Source organism: Genypterus blacodes, unplaced genomic scaffold (assembly GCF_046128005.1).
Source record: "Genypterus blacodes isolate CSIRO-AG114 ecotype Tasmania unplaced genomic scaffold, CSIRO-AGI_Gbla_v1 ptg000090l_1, whole genome shotgun sequence".
NCBI classification, from domain to species: Eukaryota; Metazoa; Chordata; class Actinopteri; order Ophidiiformes; family Ophidiidae; genus Genypterus; species Genypterus blacodes.
The window spans coordinates 1,586,697-1,614,076 of NW_027466895.1; the positions used below are offsets into that span (position 1 = coordinate 1,586,697).

Genomic DNA, 27,380 nt, shown 5'->3' on the forward strand with positions numbered 1-27,380 from the left:
ATCCTGCTTTTTGAATTGTGGTTGTTTAGACGCTCATTTTGTTCACATCTCCATCACAGATTTACCTTGAGTACCAACATCCTCTCAGGATGGTAAAAGGCAGAGAAGAGAGCTGAGTACCTGCTGAGTCTTGGTCCACAAACACACTACATCCGCCTCTGTAATAAACATGTTGTAGGGTTATGAAGCCCGAGCTTCGGCCATATTCACACAAACCTGAGAAGGAAGTACAACACTGCTGGTAGCTCTGCTCACACACTGCACATTGAAACATAAAGGGAAGTGAAGAACACCGCTGTAGGAAATGCAATTTATTTGCAATTTTTTAATAACATCATTCCTCAGATAAAAATGCAATGTTACAGGAATATACATCAGAGATTAATTTAAAACTTGCTTTCAAGGGACCATACAGTCTAAATATACTTTTTCCTTTTTTATTTACTGGTAGCGTGCGTTATAAGCAAGACAGACTCTGTCACCAATGACAGACTGACAAGTTACAGATACAAACTGTACATTACTTATTTACAAATCAACTTTTTGTTTGGTTTTTCCTTTCACTTTTTATTGAAAATAGGAGTAGAAAAAGTGATTGAATTAATATTCAGATTTATTTCATTTGTATTCTTTCCCTTTCTAAACTCTAAAATGAAATGAATGAACGAACAGCAAAAAATTAAAACAGTTTTCCATTCAGAAAAAAGAAAGAAGCAGTAGAAGAAGAAGAAGAAAAAGGTGTCAACCGTGACACCATGCAGTCGTCAACAAGGAGACAAGGTAACCAAGGAAACCAAAAGAGCCAGGCCAGCGTCACTATGCAACATCTGAACCAATAGGAGCCCTCACAGGTCACGGGGGGCGTGGCCTAGGTGAAAGAACTCCGGTATTAAAAAATGTCCACCTGCCTCCAAAGCTACTGTAAGCACAATAACACACTCGAGCTCATGTTCTCACTGTAAATAGAGCGGCCATTAAACACTACATTTAACCGTAGCATCACTAATATTACCACAATTCATTCGTTGGGTCTCTGTGTGAATAAAAACTGAACAAAAACAAGGACAAACTGCTAAATCCTGCTCAAAGGCCCTTCGGCGCTTTGCAGGGGTCGTGAAGTAAAGACGACGGGACAAAGACCGTGAGACGCGACAGAAAGCCTTCAGTGTGTGTCCCTGTGTGGAGAAGCAAAAATGGTTCTAATCCCACAAAGAGTCTGTGTGATGCTGAAGAGGCCACACCAGCAAGAAATAATCATGGAAGAGACGCTGGTCACAGACGCCACGGTGTAGGGGTCAAATCACACAGACTGGCAAAATCCTACAAACCCTCCATATAAAAAATGGGAAAGAAATATTGTGTATAATACCATATTTTTTTATGTTCTGGCGCAGTTTCTTCTGATACGTTTCTTTCTCACTTACGTAGCTTGTGTTGCTACGCTAACCTCAGGCGGAGGGTTACTGGATGCGCTGCGGCGGCGGCAGCAAATAGAACAGCATGCTAACATTACAACATCGCAAAAATACGCGAATGCACCTTCAATGTGTTTGTAAATTAGAAGAAGGAATTAGTGAGGGCAGAGAGTTTTCAGAAAAGGGTTTGTATGGGGTTTAAGAGCCAAACACAAGAAGAGCAGCTGGTTACTGTTGTTGCACTTTGGTCGCCATTTTGATTGCAAGGACCTTGAACCATTGATGGTCGAGATTTGAAATCAGCGGATTTTCAGGTTTCACCCTTTGATTTTTGACCAAACAGTTCATCGGTGTCCTGAAGAAGCTGGAAAATTAACAAGACTTCCCAACTACTTAAGTGTTTCTGCTACAAATCAGCCTAAGACGCTTTCATAGAGCATTTTCATAAGTGGGTGTTTAATTCAGAGGTGGTGGAGTGCCAGTGTTGACGTCACTCTCATTAGAGGGGAAAGGCAGATACGCTCATATTCTGGACGAGCCAGAACCACTGAGGCCAAACATCAGACAAGGGTCTGATCAACATGTGTGTGTGTCCATGCAAAGATACACACCCTCCTCTCAAGGCCTCAGCAAAACACAGGACTGTCAATTTAACGTTTTAGACCTTAGACTAACATAAAGCATTTATTTTTTGTCTGTTCCTTCATGTTGGGCCCAGTTTGTTGCCCCACAAACAGAGAAGAGGCCCAGATGGGGTTTGGACATTTCACTGCCCCCTGTTCCTCACCAACAATCTCAACAACTCGAGGGAATCAAATCTGTGAGGGCTGAGGAGTTTACATGCATTTACGGGAATTTTCATGCACATATATCCTGTAAGGAAACAAAATGCCCCAATTTCAGGCTTTAAATACACTTGTTTAGATTCTTTCAAAGTACCGAGTACTCTAACTTCATGATGAAACTGGATTACTTTAACATTCCAATGGCTTTGCCTCCATAATCCAAGAGATTACATTCAGATTTATTCAGATCTTTTAAAATCAATCTAACCTGTCACTTTCTTACTGAATGCAATGCACCAGTCTCTTTGCTCAAATCTCTACATAAAGGAAACATCATCATCAGTGATTCCTCACCCTATATGGGAAACATCCAGCTCAAACCGACCAGACACGTGCTCTGAATCAGTACAACTCGCAGTGTGACGCCTATAAATCTCTCCATCCAAAGACCTTCTTCAAAAGCTCCAAAATCCAGATATGATATAATACACATATACTGTTTCTCTATGTAGAATATCCAAAATAGAAGACACTTATAATATATACTCTTATGTCATTATAGATCCATTCTTTTCCTTTCTTGTCCATTTCCAAAGCTTTCATCAGCGTCGGTTAAAGAGTCAATAAATGATCTGTACAAAACAATAAGAGACGATTCTCTCCTGTTTCTCCAGAAAAGGGAATTTATACTTTTGTTAAAATAACTAAAGACCTAGAACAGGTTATGCTGATTTTCCCCAGAAAAAGGGAAAATAAAATCTATATTCAAAATAGATATTTCAAAATAGTTTTTGTCAGAATCGATGATCGACAAATGCTTCGGGTTTTTACCAAAAAATAGAACTTACATCTGTTGAAAAGTAACACAGCTTTACCCTCTGATGCCCAAGGTTGCCTTCAAGGAGTCATTTGATATCTCGGAATAACACAACTGTGGAATTGGGTGTTGGCATGCGTGTGTGTGTTGGTGTGAGGGAAATGACACGAGCAGCTCAAATCCTTCTCCTCCTCTGTGGCTTGCTGATCCCAATGAGAGAATCAATCACTGTGAGGAGGAAATCAGACTGATCACATCTGTACTACATATCCATAAAACCTCCAACATCCAAACAGATCAGATATCACAAACACAGAAAACACTTTGAATTTAGTTTGGAGCCTGACAAGATCGGAATATTAAACTGCAACTTCCCACTTCCCTGCATCTTACTCTTTATAAATACGCATTTCAAGTCATCCAAATCACCTCTTGGAAGAAAAATAGAAGCTACATGACTCGAAGCATAGAGAGGTCGAGTCCTTTACAGGTGGAATTTTTGGTTAGACATCGTTAGAATCTCAAATCACGTGTGAGTGTGTGTGTGTGTGTGTGCATGTGTGAGAACCTATACATTGTGTGTGTCAGTGCTACAATGCAAAGAGGGTCCAGACTCTGACCTGCACCGACAGGCTGCTGGTGCATTCAAACATCTTTACAGCCCATTTCACTAAACAAACAGGAGCAGAACTACAGGATGTGTTTTGATTTATCTTAATATAAAGAAACTAAGTCAAGAAAAAACTACAAATTTCCAAACCCCTGTGGATATACGAGCACCAGGATCACAGAGACGTTTCCAAAGACTGAAATAGGAATCATTTCCAGTGTGTTTAGCTGGTGTGAGGACGCTAACAATCAATCGTAAAGGAGCCTGGAGGGTTTGGGAAAGCCATCCATCACCAGATAAACCAGTTTTCCTGTGGACTAGAATCCTAAACATGACTACATTATTCCCTGCTGGTTCTTTTTGGTCAAAAATATGTTGAATAAATTCACGCCTGACCTACAATCAGTGGGGATATTCAGACTATAATAAACATTTTTCGCTAATTACATCCCATTGTTTTCCTTACTCTTAAAATGGATTACATATGTTATATGCATAAATATTTGCTATATGTGGCATATAAAAATATACAATCATTGGCTAGTGGTGAGACACAAGATACTGTATCATCGTTCACATAGGATCCAATACTTTACACCCTAGGGAGGGAGAAACCCATGCACATTAAACACCATCGGTTACTTGGATACTGTATATAATTCGCCACCCTGGAATCCAAATGTTAGAAAGTAAAGTTTAGGACGTCCGAGATCCACTCACCACTTACCTTCCACATTATCATTGTCATCAACCGCCAACTAGATTGTCTACGAGACATCAAACCTTTGCTCTTTTATCCACTTCGTCGCTTTCGCTGCAGCTGTATTTGCAATAGAGGAGAGTGACTACCCCTTATCACACAGATTAGCAGCCCAATCAATTGATGGAAAATCAGCTGTTCAATTCTGACAAACACACAGGTTTACCTCTTCAGCTGATCTTTCCAATTGTCACTTGCTCCAATTTAATAAAAGCCTGCGTCGGATAATTTGGCCTAATTCGTTCTCTGTCCCTCCACCTGCAGTTTAGAGAGCGTATTAAAACGGAATAATCAAGAAAATGTCATGTGATTAATAGGATATTAGTGAGTTAGGCTACATACTGTCTCTCTCAGTATCTATAGGTACTATAAAATGCAGTAATTCCTTCTCGTATTGAGTCTGGTGGCAGCAGTGGCAGTCACAAATACAATAGAATCATAAACTATAGGAGTTTGGAGTGGGACAACAGTAGGACGGAAACATGCATGAAGTCAAATTGTTCCCATTGGTCAGTCTTCTCTGTGTTGGTGGAGGAAAGGGTCAAAGGTGAAGAAGAATTAACATAAGCATGGAGTATAAAGTTTAAAGTAAGAATTAATGTTATTTATCACCCCCAAAAAGAGCCCGAAGACACAAGATATGCAAAATCACATTCTGGAGAAACCCCCAGACAGCGCCGTCCACAGGAGAAACCCTCTCATCGTATGTGCACCAAGTAGAAATAGCTACTCTGTCGTCATGTGATATGATACCTAACCTGATAAGTCAAAAGGAAATATCTGCAAAACCTGGCACGCTGAAAAGTCACAACTCATGCAGCACCGATGTCACGCCCACGCACTGTAGCTCAAAGCACTAAGGAAGGGATGGACAGAGCCGCAAAGCATCCAGTCAGGGAGGTAAAGTTCACCGTTTCTACCGTCCGCTTGTCGCAAGTCGCGCGATCTCGTCAGGGTTTCTCGGCAAAAACACTGTTTTCAGGTCACCGCCTCAACATGGCTGGGCCGTAGATGTGGGTCACACACCTTGGCATGAGGAGGATAAATAAATACATCTTTACTGTACTGCCAGGGATGTACCTGATTTCAAGTATGTCAATGTAACCAATGCAACAAAATGCATCTCTCACAAGCATATTAACTTCAGGATCCTTGTATACAGTCATAGTTATTGCATTGTTTTTGCATATCTTGTGGGGATGCAGGACTACACCCACTCGTACCCAAACACTGCACAACGCAACACCTACCAACGAAACACACACATCGCAATGCTGTTTTGCTCCACAAGAGGCAAAACTTGCACTAGCGTCTCGTTACATAGAACAGCTTAGCCTGGACTGGCACTTCTGATATGCACACACAGATGGGGTTACGACCTGTGTGTGTGTGTGTGTGTGTGTGTGCGAGTTTACATTATTTATCTTCTTCAGTGTTTTACCCTCTGACAGCTGATTATTTATGGACGTCTTCGTGAGAGCTCATCTTAAATTCATGGCGATAAATGTAAATAGGAGAATGTTTATCCGTTATACGACCCACAGTAACATTTATCGTTGCTGCATTGGGGATTTTTGTAAGATAGCAAACACACACACACACACACAATTACACACACACAGGTTCGGTATCTGCATGTGTAAGCATTCAAACTTAGAGGTTAGATTGAAAAGTCGTAAACTCTCTAACGACACACACTGAACCCACGTCCTTGCCTGTTATAAACCTGCCATCCTACATCTGATTTAGTGGTTCTCACACTGAAAAGCGCCCTCCAGTGGCAAACAAGCTGACTGCAAGTTCATGCAGAGAATCAAAACAACTGGAACTGGATTTATGGAGATTCTGTTATTGAGGCTATCGACCTAGTTAATCATTCTTATAGTATGATTTGTAATATATATATATAAATATATATTAACAACATCCAACTCATCCTGTGCTCACTGTTCTGGACGTCAGTAACTCGGTTTTTATATAATTTTAATTAAAACAAGGTGAAATTATGGAAATTAATCCAACTGAATATTGAATTTCTTAGGTTTGCATTGTGACCATAAACACACACACACACACACACACACACAAAACAAACAAAAAAACAGCACTACGACTAAAACAGAGTCGACATTCACATTTAGTTTGCATATTCATGTCAGAAGTCTGTTACCGGCACAGGACGATAGATTAGTGTCTGTGGATGGGAAACTCAAATTGCATTTTACTCAATTTAAAGTCAGATTATTTGCGATGTCATTTTGGTAGAAATCCTCTTCGGTAAATTATTTCTTGAATGGTGTAAGGCCGTAGCGTTAACGTGTGTGGATGTTTGGTAAAAGCACAGGTCCAAACTCCCTCGGTGCTTATTCAGGTATTCACGGTGACAGCAAAGGATAATATTCCAAAATACAAATGATAATATAACACATTAAACAACATTTATGAAATGTGAATAAAATGATTTCAGTCTTCTAGTCCGTAATGTCTTCTGTGTGATGGACGGAGGCCTGAGTACCAAACCTTGGCTGTGGCAAAGTGCGGCCGTATCTAAAGTGTGACGGAACAAACAGTAAAGATCAGAAAGAGCAAAGAAAAGTGAGACCGGGCTGAGAGTTTGGTGATCAAGATGCAACAATTGATCCCATTAACCAAATAACTGTCGTCTCAAATCTGTTATTCATTTTGCCAGGTGTTTGTGACGTGAGGGGTGTGTTAGATAAGTCTTGGAGCATCTACACACCAGCCCTGAAAAAAGGTCAAACTAGGGTCAACAAAGAGTAAAGTGAACACGGTGAGTTCCAGCCTGGAGATCAGGGCGTCACACACACCCGAGCTCTTTTACCAGGCAGCGTCACTGTGGCAGCGTCACCTTGGTGCTTCTACCATTCAGAGTCCCCACGTCAGCCACGAGCAAATAGAAGAAGAAGAAGAATCAGAATAGGAAGGAGCAATCGCCAAAGGCTTGTTTACCTTGGTCGCCCACGGCTACCTGAGCCTTTGCCGTCGCCTCTCCGGAGACCTTATTATGCCTAACTACGACTAAAATGGAAAAATAAAGTAATCTGTAATGTGAGTGCAGAGTGGCGTGTGACTCTGCGGCTTGGCTAGAACGTAAAAATCGTGCTAAAGAAAATCACAAAGCTTTGGAAGCATGCCTGTCCATGGTAACCCTGTGTGAAGGAGGCCCATTATCACACGTACACACACACACACACGCACGCACGCACTCATGCGCTCAAGCACTCCCCACACACACCCCACAACACCATACTTGTAATGCTACCTTAATTTACTGTCTAGGCTTAAAATCAGCTTTTTAGAATACATAAGTAACCGCTCATACACACACACACACTCGCTCATCCTTACACACAGACATACACACGCTTTTTTCTCTTCTGGGAAAAAATAAATAAATAAATAGATACAATCTGTAAAAGGTGCATACTGATCGAAAGAGAGAGCGAGACCCCCTTTTTGACTAAAACGCTCATACACACACGCGCACCCGTACACACAAATATAGTATACACTCACACGCAAACACTACGCCCTGCGTGCACAGGCTTCGATACTTAAAACCTCTTAAAATTTCTCCTAAAATAAACTGAGCAAAAATACATTTATAAGACCAGCACCCCGACTGTGCAAACAAATCAAGGATAAATTAAACCGATAACATCATGAATATAAAACAAATTGGGAAGCCAGTTTTGCACAATACTGAACGGTTAAATACATAGTGGGCGTGGTCTGTAGAGCGATCCAATAGGATTCCACGCTGAGAGGAAAAGGAGGTTCTGGGGGAAAGGGAGGTAAGGTTGACTGATGGGCAGATCCGTGACCAGAGTCCATCGCTCCTTCTTCGTCTTCTCTTTCGCCGCCATTCGCCGCCTGAAAAGCAATAGTGGACTCGACCCAGCGATGGCGGGAGAGGGAGGGATGGGAGGGACGGGCGGGATAACCAAGGGCGAGGGAGTGAGGGAAGGAGGAAAGGTGGAAAGGCAGGAGAGAGGGAGGAGTGAGGAACGGCGAGGAATGAGGCAGAGGAGGGTTGCTCGCTGTGTCTACTAAGCTCCTCCCTTTTTTCGGTCACTTCGGGAAGTGGGCGTGGTCGGACGAGGATACACGACAGAGAGGCGGAGCCAGATCAAGGCGGCTTGACACGATCAGCTTGTCTCTCGCTTGCCTCATGTTGGTTGGTCCGTCCCTCAAAGCCCTCCCTCCACCCCCACCCTCCCCTGGCTGGGGGTGGTCCGTCAGTCTGAGCCCACCCCCAGGGTGGCAGGGCTGTGCTCCAAGGTTCCGAGCTTTGGAAGAGGAGGAGAAAATGAGACTTCAAGCGGGGGGGTTTGCATCCCCCGGCCCGTTGACTCAATACAGCGCTTCATCATCAGTGAACCAAGAGGAAGTGGGCGTGGTCAGACGTGAGATCTTAACCGACCTCCACCAGCTGGTCTGCTGCCCCCCACCTGGCTTCATGGCGGCCAGACAAACAACAATAACACAACACACCCGCAGGCATAGGAAATAAAAACAGGAAACACACAATGTCGTGGAAATCCAAAAAATGGACTTCCTGCTTCTGTTTTCCCACCTTCTTGACTTCCTTTCCTCTCGTCTTTTTTGCTTTGTCTCTACATTTCTGCTCTTCACACTCTGAGGACATGAAAAAACTGTGAGGCACTTTAGAGACACACTCAGACACGCCCACAAACACACAAATACACATACAAAGAGAGAAAATCATAGATCACACACACACACACACTCATATGGTACAGCATACAGTGTGGTATACTTTAGTTTGCAGACATTCTGACACGCACACACACTCACATAAACCAATAAATTCATCATAATCGGGTGTTTAGCGTTGCGTCACTGGCCGCCATTGTCCAGAAACGTAACATCTGGCAGAGAGGCAGGCAGTGTGTGTGTGCCTGTGTGTGTGTGAGGGGCGGGGACAGACAGAGCCAGAGCCGGCGCTGTTACCCAGAACTGACAGGTGTCAGTCTCTGATGATGTCAGAGGGGCTAGTCAGCTAATCAATCTCATCCAGCCAACCCCTACAAACTCGTCACACACTCCATATCCTCGTCCTCCAACAGCCCGCTGTCCCTCTGCCCTGCTCCTCCAATCACAGCCGAACTTCTATGCTGCCCCTCGTCCCTCCCTCCTTCTTCCCCTTCCTCTTCCTCGTCCTTCTCCTCCTCTTCTTCCACCATCACCTCCTCCTCCTCCTCCTCTTCATCCTCCTCTCCTTCTGTCCCCACTGCTAGCAGCTCCTGCCTCTCCTCCTGAGAGGACGGCCCGTGGATGGAGCCTCTGCCCCCTGCACCTGCCTCGCCCCCACCCTCACCGGGACTCAAACCAACCCCTCGGTCCCTGTGCGGCGCCGCTGCTGTGTGGAAAGCAAGGAGGTTGCCGTTGGGGCTGTGCTGAGAGGTGGAGGAGGTGCTGGAGGTGGCGTTGGTGGTGGGGTTGCCATTGAGGATGTTGTTGGCGGCGTGCTCCATCTCCTCAATGGTCATGTCGCAGGCGTCAGCCAGCTCCACTTTGGTTGCCTCGATGAAGGACGGATCCTGGGCAAAATGGCCCAAGCCCTCTGATATTAGAACCTGGAGAGGAAAACGGATGTGAGGGGAAAGAAATGATGATCTCAGGGAAGTGGGAATATTAGAAGCACACAAACACAAACACACACACACACACACACACACACACACACACACACACACACACACACACACACACACACACACACACACACACACACACACACACACACACACACACACACACACACACACACACACACACACAAACACACACTCACCGCCTCCACCAGACTGCCTGCACTGCCGTGACACAGAGAACTTGGGTCTTTTCCCAGTAGCGACGGCACTGTGAGTGACACCGGCCGCGCTCTCTGACTGGACACGGTGGGGGTGGGGCTCGGCCCTCGGCTGTTCCCGTTGCTGTCACTGTACCTGGAAGACAACAACGGTCTCTCACTGAGCCTTCAGCGTTATTCAACACACACTTTGGTTATTTTCACCATGATGCCGCCGCGTCTCTTACCAGGGCCCACAGTTCACAGACGGCAGGCTGGTGTTGAGCTTTTCGTGGGAGTTGGCGCCCTCTAGCTTTAGGGAGGGGACGCGCTGGTAGGTGGTGTTGCTGCCATGGGCTGGGCCAAGAAAAACACAAGTGGCAGGTAAGCACTCAGACAATGCAAACCTCCACCAATCCTTGATTTTGAAAACCAACTCATAGAAATTGGAGCGATATCTCTTTCTTTATTAGTTTATGGAAATGAATAATTCAATAAGAGCAGAACTGTTCTGGATTGAGCTCTGTAGCTATTTAAGCTCCATGAAAACCCTTTGCACTTTACTGAATCAGCTCCATCCAAACTAGATGATTGTGCTAGTTGCACACCTGTGGCCCTATGAGACACTCAGCTGCATGGCCCTATGAGACACTCAGCTGCATACTATATATATATAATATAACTCCTTTTGACCAACAGATCCAGATTGTGTTTTGGTTTGAAGGTTTGGTTAAAGCCTTAGTCTCTGCTGCCATCTAGTGGTTTGTTAACACAGGACGTACAATCTCAGCTGTTGTCTATTCAAACATTAAAACAGTCATGATTATGATGCATATTTTCCTCAAAATTCACTATAATGTCCTGCCATGGCCCTGCCCACCTCTGCAAAAAATCGACAAATATATACAGAAGTAACCATTCTTTAAACTCTCTCTGATTTTCATCAAATGCGGCAATTGGTGACAGACGACCTGGTGAACCTTTGTGTGTGTACAGGTGTGAGGAGTGTTGATACCTGTGGGGCTCGCTGGAGGCGTGGAGCACAGCCGACTGAACAGGGTCGGAGAGTGGCTCCTTCTTAGCAGAGGACTCAACCCTGCCACAGCTAGAGCCTGAAGGAGGAGAGAGGAGACACCATATAGAACAATATGGGCACATGTGTGTGTGTGTGTGTGTTCAGTATATGTGTGTGTCTCCTACCTGATGATGTACCAGGTGTAATGGTACAGCTGTCTTCTGGGAGACGTCTGTCCTTGAGTGTCTCCTGAGACACTCCAGATGGAAGGATGATCTCCGCCCTGTTGCACACAAACACAGGTGTTAATATGCAACCAAACACACACACACACACACACACACACACAGATAAAATGTGTAGAATGTTGACACTTTCTTCAATAGCAGGTGTGTGTGCTCACCCAGAGAAGTGGGGCAGAGGAATACTCTCCTCCTCCTCCTCTTCTGTCCTCTACTTCCTCTCCTCCCTCCATGGGAGACAGCTGCTTACACGTTTCATCGTGATACACCAGCCTAACACACGCAGACACACACACACGTCAAACACACACACGTCAAGATATCAGTTGGTAAATAACTCCGACATGCTGGTTCTAAAATGTGAGAAAGGGATGTGTGTGTGTGTGTGTGTCAATCATACATGTCTGAGGACAGCGAGTGGTCGTCCTCGTGGTACTCCCTGTCATCGCCGTAGCTTTCATCGTACGTCTCCTCCGTCGAGCCCTCCCCTCGCCGGATGATTGGCAGCCGGCTGTCGCTCGAGTCCGAGCTACAAACCAACAAACAGGCAGACAGTCGAACGACACGCAAACACATAAACAAAAGTCACGGAAAAAAAGACAGAAAACGACAAACAAACAGGCAGACGAATGTACATGGAAACAAACAGAAAAAAGAAGCAGGTGCTTAGGAGGAGCGACTGACATATCCAGTGTGCTGCTACTGCATAGAGGAGGAAAAGGAGGAAGGAGAAGAAGAAGAAAAGGTAGAAGCGGAAGAAAGAGAGGAGCCAGATGAGGAGAATGTGGGGATTCAAACTAGGCTGTTAAAGCAAAATGGTGGGTGGCATCTAAGGCAACATCTGGAATACCACAAAGTGACGTGCTGCGAGATGGATTGGTCAAACGAAGGCTGATTCAGTCGTCAAATCAACGAATGACGCAGTTTAATATTCATCACTCTGGAAGTCTACGTGATGTTTACATTAGCTTGATTAAGGTCAGTCACAAAGGTCAGTTTATTTGCGGATGTGTTCTCACCACAGCTGTCACCTTTGCTTCATACTCCAGATTTATAAGCTTTAAAGAGACATTTTGACATTTGAATTCAGCGTTAATATAAATAATATCCAATTAACGTCTCCTTTTTTTGGGTTGCCCACAAAAAAGGTGAACTTCTTAAATGTCATGGTGTCTCTTTAATCCACAGCTATTATAAGAGCCCCACAGCAAACTCTGGGTTAGACCAGCATCAGACCTGAGGTGGAAGCTGGTGTTAAATCAAGCAAATGCAAAGACGCCGTGCATTGGAAAGCGAATATTCTGCGCTGGCTGCACGTTTGTATCAAAGTTATAGAAAACCTTTTACTACATGCATGTACATACTTTTACTTTGAAGTATCATGGCAATCCCCCTTTTTGACTGTAAAACTGTGTCCACTGGGGAAAATCTGACATGACAGTGATGCCAGTTTAAACCATCAATATGAATGACAATTTCCATGGCAACCCAGATGGTAGTTATCAACATATCTTTGTGGAGGGAGCGGCTGACCAAGCACATACAATCGCCTACAGTACATTGCAATGCAAGATTAAAGAAGTGAGTTGCTGATCCTGATTGGTCCAAAGAGGCCGATAAAGATACCAGCTAATCAGAGCACAGGATCTTGAACTCAAATGGCCAATCAAATTCTTTGTAGCGTTCTAATCCTTTCACGAAAATATACTGGTAAAGACATAAATAAGGAAAAATTGACCCCATGTCTATCAGCTCCATATGAATGTCTTCTTGTTCTTCATCTTCTTCGTTTGTCTTTTGTCATTTGTTTCCATATACGAGCTTTGAGGAATGCCTTTGTGTCCAACCCAGACCTGAATTAAGATACAGTCAAACAGCAGCAGTAACTCAGACAGAGCCTTTGATACGAAGTATTTGGCCTCAGGATACCAAACTGACCATCCATCTATAGCTTTGTCCCATAGAACAACATGTAGACTGGCGATTGCTATAGCGACTAAAGCAGAACTGCGCATAGCAACACGCGTCACTATAGCACTGTTACACATACACAGCGTTGCCATTTTATATATATACAGCATTGTGACTTAAAACCTTAAGAGCACGTTTATGCCACTAACAGAGCACGTGCACACACACACTTTTACTCTCTCTGTTCCCTGGCAACATACCGCATGAGGGTGTCATAAAAACACGTCCTGCTTGCCATCGGAAACCAAGGACGGGGAGAGACAGGAGGGAGAAAAGAGGGAGTGAAAGAAGTGGAAGAGGGAATAATCCAAGACAGGGAACAGGTTATTATGATGGAGAGTGAGAGAAGAGACAGAGTCAGAGAAAGACATTCCTAAAGTCATCAAGCATGCGTCCACATTGAAAATTCTTCGATTTTTGTTAATTGGGAAAACAGAAACCGGCAGGGATTGGCATCAAGGGTCGGCCTGAACGCACCTCTTTGGAGGGAAGCACCACGCCGATCTTGGCAGGAGGATGGGCGTGAGCGGCTGCCCTGTGTGCCCGTCCACCGTGCTTATGGATGGGCTCGGGAACCTGCTGACGCCCTGGGTGGTCACCCCAACCATGCCGGTATTGTTAGCGTTGTTGATGTTGGCGTTGGAGCCCGACGAGGAATAGGAGGATGGGGTGAACGTGGTGGAGTCCATTAGCTTCTCATGCGACGGGCTCTCGCCTTCGCACGGCGAGCCCTTCTGGCTTATGTGCAAGGGGCGCTGAGTGGTGAAGGACTGTGGGAAGGATGCGCGGCCGTCGCTCTGGTTGTAGTAGTTGACGTGGTTGCCGAACAAACCACCGGCACGCTGCAGGATGAGAGAAGAGAACCCGCTCTGTAAACTGGGCTTTTGATGTCAATGTGTGAGTGTGTGTGAGTGTGTGTGAGTGAGGATCTCCACTGGTGTTTTGCCAAGCTGTGTGGTTGATAATGAAGCTTCATTTTGGTCTTTTTGCCCACATACATGTATGTCATCGACCGTTAAGCGTCACGCTGATGATCTCTCTCTCTCTCTCTCTCTCTCTCTCTCTCTCTCTCTGTGTGAGGGTGTGTGTATCCAACCTTTACCCTGAAGATATCGTCCTCGGATGCAGCTGACACAGGCTCTTTCAGGCCTTTGTCCAGCTCCTCCTCCACTGTGAGGTCTCCAGAGATGGCCCTCCGAATCTCAGGGCCGATGTCGTGCAGTGTCCGCAGGCCCGCCTACACGCATTCAGGAAACGCCCCTTTACAAACTCGCCATCTGGCAAACATCTACAAATTCATGATGTGTGTGAGTGTGTGTATACCTGCAGAGAGAGGGCAGTTTTGGGGGGCACCTTCGCCACCAGCCCTTGTTCTTTCCTCTTCTTGAACTTGCGGAAATACTCCTGGATGAGGAAGGTGGCGTAGAACTTCCCCACTGTCACTTCATCGTCTGGGGGAGATTTGACAACGTTCATTATGTGATTCATCAATCCTTTTCGTTCTAGAATAAAGTCTGTCTATCTATCTATCTATCTATCTATCTATCTATCTATCTATCTATCTATCTATCTATCTATCTATCTATCTATCTATCTATCTATCTATCTATCTATCTATCTATCTATCTATCTATCTATCTATCTATCTATCTATCTATCTATCTAATCGAATCTAATCTAATCTAAACTGATCTATCTGGAAAAGTGATGTGAGCACGCACCACCAGCAGGGGGCACTACTTGATCCAGGAGTTTCATGCTGGTTCTCTTCCAGATTTTCTTCACAATGGCCCTTAGTTCCTCGTTAGCCTGCTCCAAGTTGCCTGCACACCGAACACACACACAAACACTCTTTATCTTGTACATATGTATGAATATATGCGTGTGTGTGTATGTGTGTTTATCTGTGAATGCAATTGCTTTTGAGTGTGTGTCGGTGTGTCTCTGTTACCTTCCGTCTTGATCCTGAGTGCAGTTCTGACCAGAGCAAACAGTGTGGCATTAAACATCACCGTTCCATCGCTGTTCAGAGGCATGTTCATCGACACCAGACGCTGGAGGAGAGAGAACACACATGGTTAAGCTCTAAGCGCTACAGCTGACCGTCATGTGCCAGTATGGTCGCCATTGAGGACATGTCGATCTCTGTACCTTGCAGGCGACCCTGTGCGGACAGAGTTTACCAAAGCCGAGGGGCGGCTGGATTCTCCGCAGCAGCGTCACCACATCCAGGTGCTTTATCCTCCCCCTGGAAAAAACAAAGGCGTCACATGACACACAAACGCCTCAGGGGACAGGAAAGACGAACTGGGACTTCTCTTTTTTGTGAACTCACTTGGCCTCTGGGTCGTATTCAGCCCAAATCCTCTTGAACTCGTCCAGGTGATGCGGCCCCAGGATGGACCAATCGCGCGTCAGGTAGTCAAAGTTGTCCATGATGACAGCCACGAACAGGTTGATGATCTGGAGAGAATCAGGGTCAAAAAGGTTAAAATATGTCATTTTACTGACAACAAAGATGTCTCTTGTGTGTGTACTCACCAGAAAGGCACAGAGCATGTAGAAACTGACAAAGTAGATGATGGCAAAGTGGCTGCCGCAGTCCTCGTTGGTGGAGCTGTTCTCATTGGTCGATCCTTTCTCACACGGCCGCATGGGCTTACACGCCAGCATGATCTCCTGCCACGCCTCACCTGTCGCACACCTGGCAGACACACACGCACGCCACACCACCACACGAGTACACACACAAGTCGAGGCAGATACGTATGCGTATAGAGAAGCGAACAAAACACACACACAGACATAGAAAGGCACACACACGAGCAGAGACGAGGATGTACACGCGTATGCCAAAGAGCATACAAGTGTTTTAACAACAAACGCACATGCATTATAAGACACACACACACACACACACACAGCAGAACACACACGCAAACACAAACACACACATGTACGCAGGTGTTAGAGCAACATCATCAGGGCTTAGAGGGCATATTGCATAATGACATCATAAATATATAAAGGGTAAACAAGAACATATGAGCGAATGTGTGATTTTTTTGTACTGCGTAGATCAAAACTTCACCTATGTTACTCATTCTCTTCCATTCTGAATACTTCCATACAGCTCGGCCTGTTATCTTTGCTGCTATTTTGCCATGTGATCAACTTTTATGACATTACCTGCGATCTTTGAGCTGTATTAGCGGTAAATATTCACGTATGGAGTATCCAAGTAACCTTGTTCTGAATGGAAGCCTAGTGTATTCCATGAAGGGGTCAAAGGTCGCAGAATGTGACTTGATAGACGCTGCATCTCCCTGGTTTGTTATGGCAATAGGCCGACAGGAATATGACGACATTGATGTCAGACGCTGTCTATCCATTTTAGTTTCTGCGGTTTTCATCGTCCCCTGCATGGAATCTTACCCCCATCAAAACCACACGGGACAGAGAGGATTCTGGGAGCAGATCCAGGAGATTTAAATGTATAATCAGTGGAAGTCATCAGGTTTCTTCCTCAGCAGACCAGAGGTTTCCATGGCAAGTGCAACATTTACATCACATTGAAGTTATTTGGATATTATACTGTGTTTGATTAACCCTCTGCTGGCATAAGCGCCAGTCATAAAAAGGATTTTCAGAGAACACAGGAGACACAAGAATACTTGAAAAGGGAAAAGAAATGTTGTTGAAAAGCTAGAGAGAGGAAGATACGAAAGTAAAGTTAAGCTTAAGAAGGACGAGGCGTTTGGCAGTCTTCCTCACCTGAAGAGCAGCAGCACGGCCTGAGGGAACGTCTGGAAATTGTTGTTCCTGTTGATGTGCGTGTTGTCCTTCAGCGCTATTTTACCAAACATCTGCACAGGAGGGAAGGAAGTGGTCACAGCACACAGGATATGATGTCGCTGGTTGCCTGGCAAATAAAGAACTAAAGCGCCTCCTGCTCATCAACAATGACACAAACTACACCAGAAAGCTCATGGAGGTTAGAGGGACACAGATAGAGAGAGAAAGAGAGAGAGAGAGAGAGAGGGGGGGTCGGGGTGGGGCAGGAAGTCCAGAAAAGACGACAGGACCAAATAGGAGCTCCAGGAGGACAGACAACAGGACGGGAGGCCCAGCTGGAGAAGAGAGCGAAAGAGAGAGAGAGAGAGGAGAGAGAGAGAGAGAGAGAGAGAGAGAGAGAGAGAGAGAGAGAGAGAGAGCAAAATAGGACAAAACAGGAGGGAGGAGGAGGAGGGGAGAGGGCAGCTTACCTGCATGCCGATGACTGCGTATATGAAGAATAGCATCACTATAAGCAGAGCTACGTAGGGCAGAGCCTGAAGGGGAGAGAGACACATCAGTGACATGTCGATGAGCACTCTTCTCACCGAGGCTGGGGGTCAGTTCACTTTCACACACACACACACACACTCCCCCAATTCCAATGAGTCATTTGCAGATTATTGGAGAGGTTTAGGTAAGGTCAATATGGAGAACGTTGTGCGGTAAGAGTGAACTGATCCGCGCAAAACCCGGTGTGGCACAGCACCAAAAACAAACCAGAAGCAAATCATCTGACTCAGGAGTGAAAAAAACCTCAGTAAAATAGAACCTGCTCTCTGCGTGTGAGCCAGGAGAGCAGCCACACGCACACCCATCAAAGAAACCAATGGAAAGGTCAGATCAGCCGCGTGGAGCTGCACCCCTGGCTAAGGTGCGCTGCCCCTGTGTTTGGGAGAGCAGGGCCAAGTCATGACAGACATGGATGTAAAGGGCAGAAGATCAAAGTGACTTGGTGAGGATTTTGCTTCATTTCATGATTTTCGGGGGAGAATAATGTCTGAAATCAGTCGCTGACTTGTTACAAGTTGGAGAATTTTGGACATATTTGGTGTCCTCTTTCCAGGTGTGTAGGCCTTTGAATGGACCACTTTGGATCAGTGTGCTACTTCTTCCACAGCACAATAAAAGCTGAAACTATCTTGTTAACGCCCAAATAACACTGTGTAAAGACAGTCAAACCTGCAAAATAAGTTTTCTTTACACCTCTGCTACTTAAAGCTTGAAATTGGTGTGTGAGTGTTGAGTGTTTTAAGGCATTTAGAGGTCTCCCCGTTCATTAGTAGAAACTACAGGTCAACTGAAGTCTTGTAGAGTGAACACCAATTATCTCCAAACTGCACCGACGTACAAAAACTCCCATGTCAACATGAAGTGGCCCATCTCAGCTAACACAAGAGAGAGAACAGTTTATTTTATTTCCCCTTAACTTTTCTATCAAATGATTCAATTTTTTTGGTGGAGTGCTCTGGTCAACTTATCTATCGCTTAACCTGCTTACAGGGGGTTGGAGGGGCGAACGGTGAGCTCTCAGGGGTTAGTTACGGTGTCGGAGATAATAGAAGGAAGAGAAGTGATGAAAGAGAGGAGAGGAGGAAGGGTGGAAAGAGGAGATAAGACTGATGAGAGTGTTGAGTTTGAGTCCCTGCATCCCTCCCTGCCGTTCCAGACTCGAGGCTCCCAAACCTCCCCTCCGTTACCTCACAACCTCCCTCTGCTTTCTCTCCTTCGCTTGCGTTTGAAAGGTCTGGATGATAAAGAAACAGACACGGGAGACGAGGAGGGAGGAAGCAAGGAAAGGAAAGGTGGCCCCGGAGACTCCACCAGGCTGAATTTACACAAGAAAAAAGGACATTTCAAAAAGCCCCACATGACTCAGATCAATAGTTGCGAGATAAATTACAATTTAAGCCCCAAATTTAAATAAAAAATCTCCAACCAAACGACTCCACGGCGCTCTGATCTGTGCCACATGGGGGTCAAAGCTCCACCTCTCCTGCCGTTCCCTTCCTGTGTAAACCCAACCCCCCTGCTCTAGCATGTTGTGTCCGTTTCTCCCCTCACTTGGAAGGATTTGATGAAGGTCCACAGCAGGGTCCGAATCCCTTCCCCGCGAGACAGCAGCTTCACCAGCCTCATCACGCGGAACAGCCGGAAGAAGGTGATGGAGATCCTGGCGTTCTCTTCAGAGTTCTGCAGTCCCTTTTGGTGGGGTTTGGTGTTTTTTCAAAAAAAACACAGGACGCATGGGAAGACATGCACATAGGTTTGGGGAAGGGAAGGACACACACACACACAGACACACACACACGCATAAGCACACGCATACACACAGGCAGGTGCACACACACGCACACAAACATATGCGGACACACATTCATATGCATATTCCCAGCCACCCATTTGTGGATGAAAACAGGCATAGCACATACACACACACACACACACACACACACACAGGCACACACACACGCACACGCACACGCACGCACGCACGCACGCACACACACGCGCACACACACACACACACACACACACACACACACACACACACACACACACACACACACACACACACACACAGAGTTAATAAATGGAAAGGCTGCGTCCTACAAAATCCCATCAAAATCAACTGACGAAAGAGTTTTGGGAGAGAATCGGGCAATCATGCTGATTTTCGCTCGGCTTCATGGAAAAACTGCTTGGCAACAAAGAGATGGGCAACGAACCAAACAACTGCTTCCGGAATACATACTCACCTCCTTTACCTCACCCCTTTCTGTTCTGTAAGTCATGTATTTAACCATGTAAAACAAGAGCATCTACATCGATTCAAGTTCTTTTTAGAATCAGATTTTGTAATTCTGTCCAATTCCATCCTCGCCTGCAGGCACAACCTTGTTACCATAAATCACGCAGGAACACTCACTGCTTGTCGGCTACCTGGAGAAACCTACCTACAGATGAGAGAGGAGATACTACTGACTCATACTTTCCTTTTTATTGCTATAGTTTTAGTCTACAAAGACTCCCGTAACCCCAGCAACAATCACAGCTCTGTTTTTTGGCCGTGGAACCTGAAAATGTAGCCGGTTTTCCAACATACGCCTTTGCAAGTTTAGCGAGTGGCAGGCGGCGTAGCTTTCTAAACGCCTATTGTCCCTGTAGTCATCTGCGGGAAAAAACCCCATGATGAAATATTCAGCCGTGAAAGCTGAGTGCTGCTGTTGTAACGCAGATTGATTTATTTATGCTGCTGCGGCTGCTTTGTTCTGCATGATGAAAAGGGCTGAAAAACCTGGACAACATTGGGATTTGATCAACGGAATAAGGTGCAGTACAGCAACTGAAGCTGTAGTGTTATTAGGTACATTACATTAAATGAACCAGGGGTAGACTGATGGACTAAAGGTGAAAAACACGAGTTTGCACTGCAATCAGTTCTGAATCAATAGTGACTGTTGTAATAACAGCAATTCAAATATGGCAACAATCACCAAGAAGTACTGTGAGTGAAACAACTACACACACACACCATAACCACCGCCACTGAAACAACAACAACACAAACATACTAAATGAATCCTTTCTGGACGGTGCATCTGTTTGTTGCCCTTTTTGTTTTCCCAAGAAGCCGTGGCTTGTTTGTAACGCTAATCCCACAGAAATCACACAGTGAGCTCCCAGAGAGAGACGTGCCGATCTCTACACATCTTACTGCAGCTTGGGACAAAAGATGCCACATGTGACTTTTCAACAGACTACAAACAAAAAAAGGTAAAGGTTTATAAGAATATATTGCACTAAGTTAATATCGGATACATCTAAGTTTGCTAGAAGCAATACATTTGAAATAACTTTGTTTGAGATATTATGTTGTGTTGACAAGTGACCCAAGACACGAGTTGTCCCAATTTACAGCGACAGATGTGTTGAAAGTGACACATCCATCCGAGGAGCGTATATATATATATATAGAAATATATATACAGATATATATCAATTGTCTGAACTGCACGTAATACCACAACTGGACAACAGTAGGCACTACTGCACCATTGAGAGAGTGAGAGAGAGAGAGAGAGAGAGAGAGAGAGAGAGAGGGGGAGAGAGAGAGAGAGAGAGAGACTGAACATGGAGAAAAGCTTGAATTATTCAGAGACAAACAGACAGATTCATAGATAGATAGATAGATAGATAGATAGATAGATAGATAGATAGATAGATAGATAGATAGATAGATAGAGGATGAAGGTTGGGGACAGAGAGACACCACGATGGCGTTGCACACATGACAAAGCAGATACCAAACCCATAAGGGGGGATGCAAGTTACAAGCCATGGGGGGGAGGGGGGCAGCGGGCACCATAGCAACGACAACAGCCACTCACAGAAAAAGTCACAAGACTCCATTTGTAGTGTCCTTCAGCATACACACACACACAGACACACACACACATATATATTTGCTAACATATATAAATGGACAAACAGAAGCAACATCTATAATAATGGTGGTGCATGCAGCAGACAGACGAGGACGCACGAGTAGCCAAAAACCTCATGGTCACACCACAGGTGGAGTAGCTGAGGGAGGGGTGGAGAGATGGAGGGGTGGAGGGATGGTGGAGGAGGAGGAGGAGAAGGAAGGGAGGCGGACGAGGTTACCGTCGGGCGTACCATTGGCCTTACCACAGGGGGGTGAGAGGAGGAAGAGGAGGAGGAGGAGGACGAAGAGGAGGAGGACGAGGACGAGGAGGAGTCAGCTGGCTTTAAGGAAAGGCAACAAAGATCAGCACCAGAGCGCACGTTTTTGGCGTGCGTGTGTGTTTGTGTGTGTGGTGTGTGTGATTTAGTGTGTGTTTCTGGAACATGGTGGCCCAGTGAGCGTTCAGCCTCTGATCAAATATCAGGCGGCGTAAAGGTGCAAAGAATCATTCAATCTGGCCACAAGGGAGAATTCTGTATGATATTAATGCATACAGAGTGTGGCCCCGCCCCCTCCGTTATATCAGAAATGTGCGAAAGAAGAAGAAGAAAAAAACCTCAACGCCTCGCAGGCCAAAGTAAATGAATGATGGTCCGGGTCAGCCGCAAGGGGGAACGGAGCTCATAGTGAATGTGAGTGCATTTACTCTGTGTGTATGTATGTGTGTGTGTGGTGCCTCTGTGGCTATCTCCGTCTTTCTTCCAGCTGCAGGTAACAGCCCAGTGACAGCGCTCGTAACAGTTTTGGCTACAGTCGCACCAGATTCACCAAAAGCATCCAAGTCAAAGCTGCACTTCCTGGCTTTGAACGTGTGGCATTCAGGCGCTTCTGGTGCAAAGAGGCGCCCGGATGCTGACATTAAATCCGACAGGAAAACAAAGCTGGATCATCAAAACGGACACAGAGATGATTTCGGATGCTTTTGGGAGACTGGAGTCTAGGCTTTTTTGAGATAACACCGAGAAGCACAAAGATAAGACAGAAAGGCGTCCACTGGTGACATTTGAGACGCCAGGAGCGATAGATTAACGAGTTGTTCAATCTATGACTCGAGTCTGCTTTGGTATGGGCCCTGTTAAAATACCTTAATGCAACGCAAGAAAGAGAACAATAACAAGGTAGAGGGAATGAAATGGAGGGGAAATTAAGAGGGAAGGGAGAGGGAAAACAAAGTAGAAGCAAGGGAGAAAGAGAAAGGATAAATAATGAAGGAAGGATGAAGGACATTGAAGAAGGGAGGGAAGGAAGCATTTAAAGGTATTCCATCAGGGCCATACACACATCTGTATGGGACACGTTAAGGACGCAACAGGGGGAGCTGTTTCACCAGGTTTATGCACTAATAACATACAGGATTACATTTTGCTAACAAAGAGTGGTGAATGGGCTGACAATGTGTGTTTGTTTGTGTGTGTGTGTGCATGTGCGTGTGTGTGTGTGTGTGAGGTGCATAAGAGGGAAGGACGGATTCAAGGGATACAGGAAAGAAGGAGGGAAGGAAGAAAGAAGAGAAAAGAGAAGGAGGGAGAAAAGAAGAAAGGGAGAGAAGGGAAGGAAGGTTGAGTTGTACGTGTACATGTCTGTGTGTGTGTGTGTGTGTGTGTGTGTGTGTGTGTGTGTGTGTGTTTGTGTCAATAGTTTGTATAGTTTGTTACAGTCAAACAGAAACAGCCAACAATCCACTGCGGTCCATCAAATGAAACAGTAGAAACAAAAGCAGGATTTAAATCTGAATTCACTTAAATTTCAAAGTGAAATCAGCGCCTGCGTTCCCACACAATCCAAACAAAACCCAAATTGTTTCTCGTTAAGAGAAGAAACTGAGAAGAAACGAGAGGAGGGGGGCCGCAGTGGATCGCGGCCCGGTGTCATCGTAAACCAATAAGGAGTAGAAGAAAAAATCACCAGGCCCAATTCTTAAAAATACAAATTTAATCTATTGGGGCTGAACTAAAGTGCAAAGTGTGGCTCACTATGACACTTAGAAGCTTATTGTTCAAATCTCTTCTGGTGGGATTTATGTTCTCACACTGCACGCCGTTCTTCCGTGCAAAAACATTTCATCAGTTCCGATATGAGTAACATGGGCTTCTCCAGGACGTTCTTACCGTGATTGGATTTGTGTTCCCAATTTGTTTTTTTCTTTCATTTTTGATTTAATGCATGAGAGACCCATGTTACCCAGCTTGCGTCTTCAGGTGAGCAAGCAGCACCGCAAACCAACGACAGGGAGAAGACAGAGAGGGAGAGAGAGAGAGCGAGAGAGAGAGAGAGAGCGAGAGAGAGAGAGAGAGAAAGAGACCAAAAACAGACATAAAGGGAGAGGTAAGTGCATTGAATAAGGCTCTGAAAGAAAGTAGGGAGAGGAGGAGATAAAGGAGGAGGAGGAGGAGAAGGAGGAGGAGGAGGAGGAGGCATTCCGGAGAGAGAGAGAGAAAGAGGGAGGGAGAGATAGATGCAGTCCATACTTGGCATTGTCTGCAAGACACCTCTCAGAGCAAACCACGACCAACCCGATCACACTCGATCGACTCAAACCAAGACCAAAAAAGTAAAAGACATAAGATTTAAGAAGCACCCGCAGGTTGCCAGGGGAGATTTGGGAGCCCCCAAGATTGAGGAAGAATTCTGATTCGACCAGGAAAAAACCCCAAAAACTCAGAAGTCCACCAGCACCCAACGAAGCAGCGGAATGGGTGCACTCAAATGGTGATACTTTGGCTAAAAGCAAAGTGATGACATCTTAAGAGCTGCCGTGTTGCTGCACTTCACCGCACACTAAGGACTGCAGCGGAAAGCGAAAGCCAACTGCAGTTATCATCTGCTAGTTGCACATTAAAAGCGTTCATTTGTGTTTAGGTCCGATGAAATGCAGCAACGGGCTGAAGTTCCAAAATGTCTGAACAGGGTCCCAGTTAGAAAAAAACAAACCAAAGGGTCCAAAAAGTGATTGCGTTGCAGAGGGTTTCTTAAAAAACAAAAAAAACAAAAACATGGCAGATCAAAATTCGCACATGACAACATTAACTGTAGCCTGGGCATGTCATCGCCCAAAAAGATATAGTAAAAAGAGTTGGGGCATGCCATTAGGTTAGAGGTTAGAGAGGAAAATAATGAATCATTCAGTAAGAACCGCAAACCAATCAAACCAAATTAAGGAAAAACCACAAACCAAAAGAAGTAAAAAGTGCAAGAATGACTTGTATAGATGACGAAAGGTGTAGATCTGCGGCCCAATGGTATAGACGCGTCACTGAGAGAATAAAGGTAAGAATGTAGAAGCACAAAGACAGACTCTTTCCTCACACACCAGACAAATTGCCGCCCGCGACCTTCACCCGACTCCCGTTGAGTCAGAGCGCCTCAGAGTCGACGTCCTGACCCTGTCTCGTCTCGTCTCCGTTCTAGACAGCCCGATAAACTGCGGGCACGTTCAGGGGTTGAAATCATCAGCATGAAATTTGAGGAGCTCGACGAGTTTGAGCGGGTATTAAAGTCCAGTTAAGAGTGCGAGAGGGCAAACATTCCATCTTTGTTTCCTTGTCCATAACCTCTCGCATGAGGTCGGGTGAAAGATCCACACGTGCTTTTTCGCCGCCGAGACATAAGATTACAGGAAACGACTTGAATCTAAGCAAGCTTGCCATACATCTTCCGCAACGGCTCGATGGAACGAACAAACAAAGCGGAGACTAAGCCAAACACAGTGGAGACTTTGCCCGGTGTGGCTTGGAAGCAGCTTTGTTAGCCTCTCATGGGGACTAATAGATTCCCTTTCCAAAGGCGAGAAAACAACTGCCAAGCTTGTGCACCCCTGGGATCCGCTAACCTGATTTGTATGCCAGACCAGCGCCTTCTGAGGTGAAACTGCATTCCACCACAGGGGAACACTGGTGCGCATATCTTTGCCTTGTTTCGCACTCTAAAAAACCAACGTTGAGACTTTAAAGAGTGGAGGGAGAGAGAGTTGGTGTTGTCGTCGTAGCTATCGTTCGTTTCAATGTGATTCAATGGGAATGTCTGGGATTGAACGGAAATACATTTTTATGCTGAATTCTGAACGTCGCGATATAAATGGTGACAAATGAGTGTGCAGATGTGCTGATGAAAGCCTCAAATCGTGTCTGAGTACAGGAACGTGAATACAAATTCACATTTTTAAGCTGTGGTGAAATGCAAAATAAACAAATTAAATATATCTCCTCTACGGGTAACATTGATTAAATTAAGGACTGAGAGCTTGTAATTAGCGCTAAAGTGCTGCAATCAGAGATGGATCCACAGGGGTGAGGTGCCAAGTGAGGCGTGTTCCTGTGTCTTTGAGCGGCACAATGGCCCTTACGAGTTGATAAATCGACGCAATCGCGCATTACATAATGGACCAACTCAGTATAAAGCCTCCACTTCTGAGCTGCACCGTGTCTCCTGAGGAATCTGCCTGGATGCTCGCCGCAACCAGGCAGTGGCTGCAGATGGAGACGGTGGACATCAAACGGAATTAAATCATACACTGCACCTCGCCGCTACATAAAGCGTGACGTTTTAATGCGATGTTCAGCTCTTTGGCAAGGCTGAGGACAAGATCAAAGCCTGGCATGAGATGTTTTTCCTTGGAAATCAGCACAAACAGCCAAACTTAGCCCCTTTTAATGCTGCATAAAGAGTCGCTCTGTGCAGCTACGCGTTCCAGCGTTTGCACGGTTCTCACACCATTCTCCAATTTGAGTATCGGCATGAATAGAAGATGAGCTATCCCTGCGGTGCCAGCGCCACAGACACTCCACATTTGACTGGAGCTGGGGATATTCATTCTCATTCAGCGCCGCTGTTGACCGTCGGCCCTTAACGTGGATAATAAATGAATTAATCCATACATTTACATAAATTTCGCGGGTCTGGCCTAAATCCATTTATGGATCAAATTGTCTGCACACCGTTACTGTTGAACAAAAATTGCAAATGTAACTTTGGTGTTTTTCTTGTATGAATTTAAAGCCTCGCTGGTGATTTAAGAACCGTGAGGCTTCCACAATCAAAGACCACTTTATCAATCAGAAATACAGATAAAAATACAGCTAACTTTGTATGTACGTGCATCTATATACCAGGCCTGGATATACAACCTTTATATCCGTCATGCTATACATGTCCATCATGCCAGGGGATGGACAATGTCCCCGGTGGCAATGATAACAGAAAAACAATGTGAAAACCAAACCAAGTGCTGAGATAATGCAATAGTTTCAGATGCTATTGATGCTCAGCAGACCGAGGCGTGAATACCCATCTGAGGCACTTTCAAATATCAGGAAATCCTCCCACAATACAAAAGAATAGCTAAAGGAAATGTTTGCTTTTCATCGCCACTTGTTTCCTTCTTGTACTACTAAAAATTAAAGGTTTTAGTAAATACATAAGAAGGAGGAATCAGGACGCTACCTCCCCATAATAACTTTAAACTTTAATACTCCTGTCAAAAAGTATTTACATGCCAGAATAATCCAAACTGCTCCAGTCGCAGAGTCTCCAAAGCATTACTGCAAATATTAGTGTTTCATAAACAAACTTTAAAATAGCAGAAACCCTCTTTAGGCATTCTGCTTTGT

General features: G+C 45.2%; 1 protein-coding gene across 1 annotated transcript in view; it reads right to left on the minus strand.

The window, feature by feature from the left end:
• Window positions 1-8,646: 8,646 nt before the first annotated feature.
• cacna1c (calcium channel, voltage-dependent, L type, alpha 1C subunit) overlaps window positions 8,647-27,380 on the minus strand; it is a 29,720-nt gene continuing 10,986 nt past the window's right edge. Inside the window, exons 21-40 of the mRNA XM_076158891.1 lie at window positions 21,966-22,055; window positions 19,350-19,478; window positions 17,717-17,782; window positions 17,226-17,317; window positions 15,993-16,155; window positions 15,787-15,914; window positions 15,603-15,699; window positions 15,403-15,505; window positions 15,173-15,274; window positions 14,775-14,902; window positions 14,554-14,688; window positions 13,929-14,293; window positions 11,881-12,009; window positions 11,642-11,753; window positions 11,424-11,521; window positions 11,204-11,328; window positions 10,472-10,580; window positions 10,227-10,380; window positions 9,664-10,008; window positions 8,647-8,697 (exon numbers count right to left, since the gene is read on the minus strand). Coding sequence (XP_076015006.1) covers window positions 8,647-8,697; window positions 9,664-10,008; window positions 10,227-10,380; window positions 10,472-10,580; window positions 11,204-11,328; window positions 11,424-11,521; window positions 11,642-11,753; window positions 11,881-12,009; window positions 13,929-14,293; window positions 14,554-14,688; window positions 14,775-14,902; window positions 15,173-15,274; window positions 15,403-15,505; window positions 15,603-15,699; window positions 15,787-15,914; window positions 15,993-16,155; window positions 17,226-17,317; window positions 17,717-17,782; window positions 19,350-19,478; window positions 21,966-22,055 — 2,721 coding nt within the window. The remainder of the gene's footprint in view (window positions 8,698-9,663; window positions 10,009-10,226; window positions 10,381-10,471; window positions 10,581-11,203; window positions 11,329-11,423; window positions 11,522-11,641; window positions 11,754-11,880; window positions 12,010-13,928; window positions 14,294-14,553; window positions 14,689-14,774; window positions 14,903-15,172; window positions 15,275-15,402; window positions 15,506-15,602; window positions 15,700-15,786; window positions 15,915-15,992; window positions 16,156-17,225; window positions 17,318-17,716; window positions 17,783-19,349; window positions 19,479-21,965; window positions 22,056-27,380) is intronic.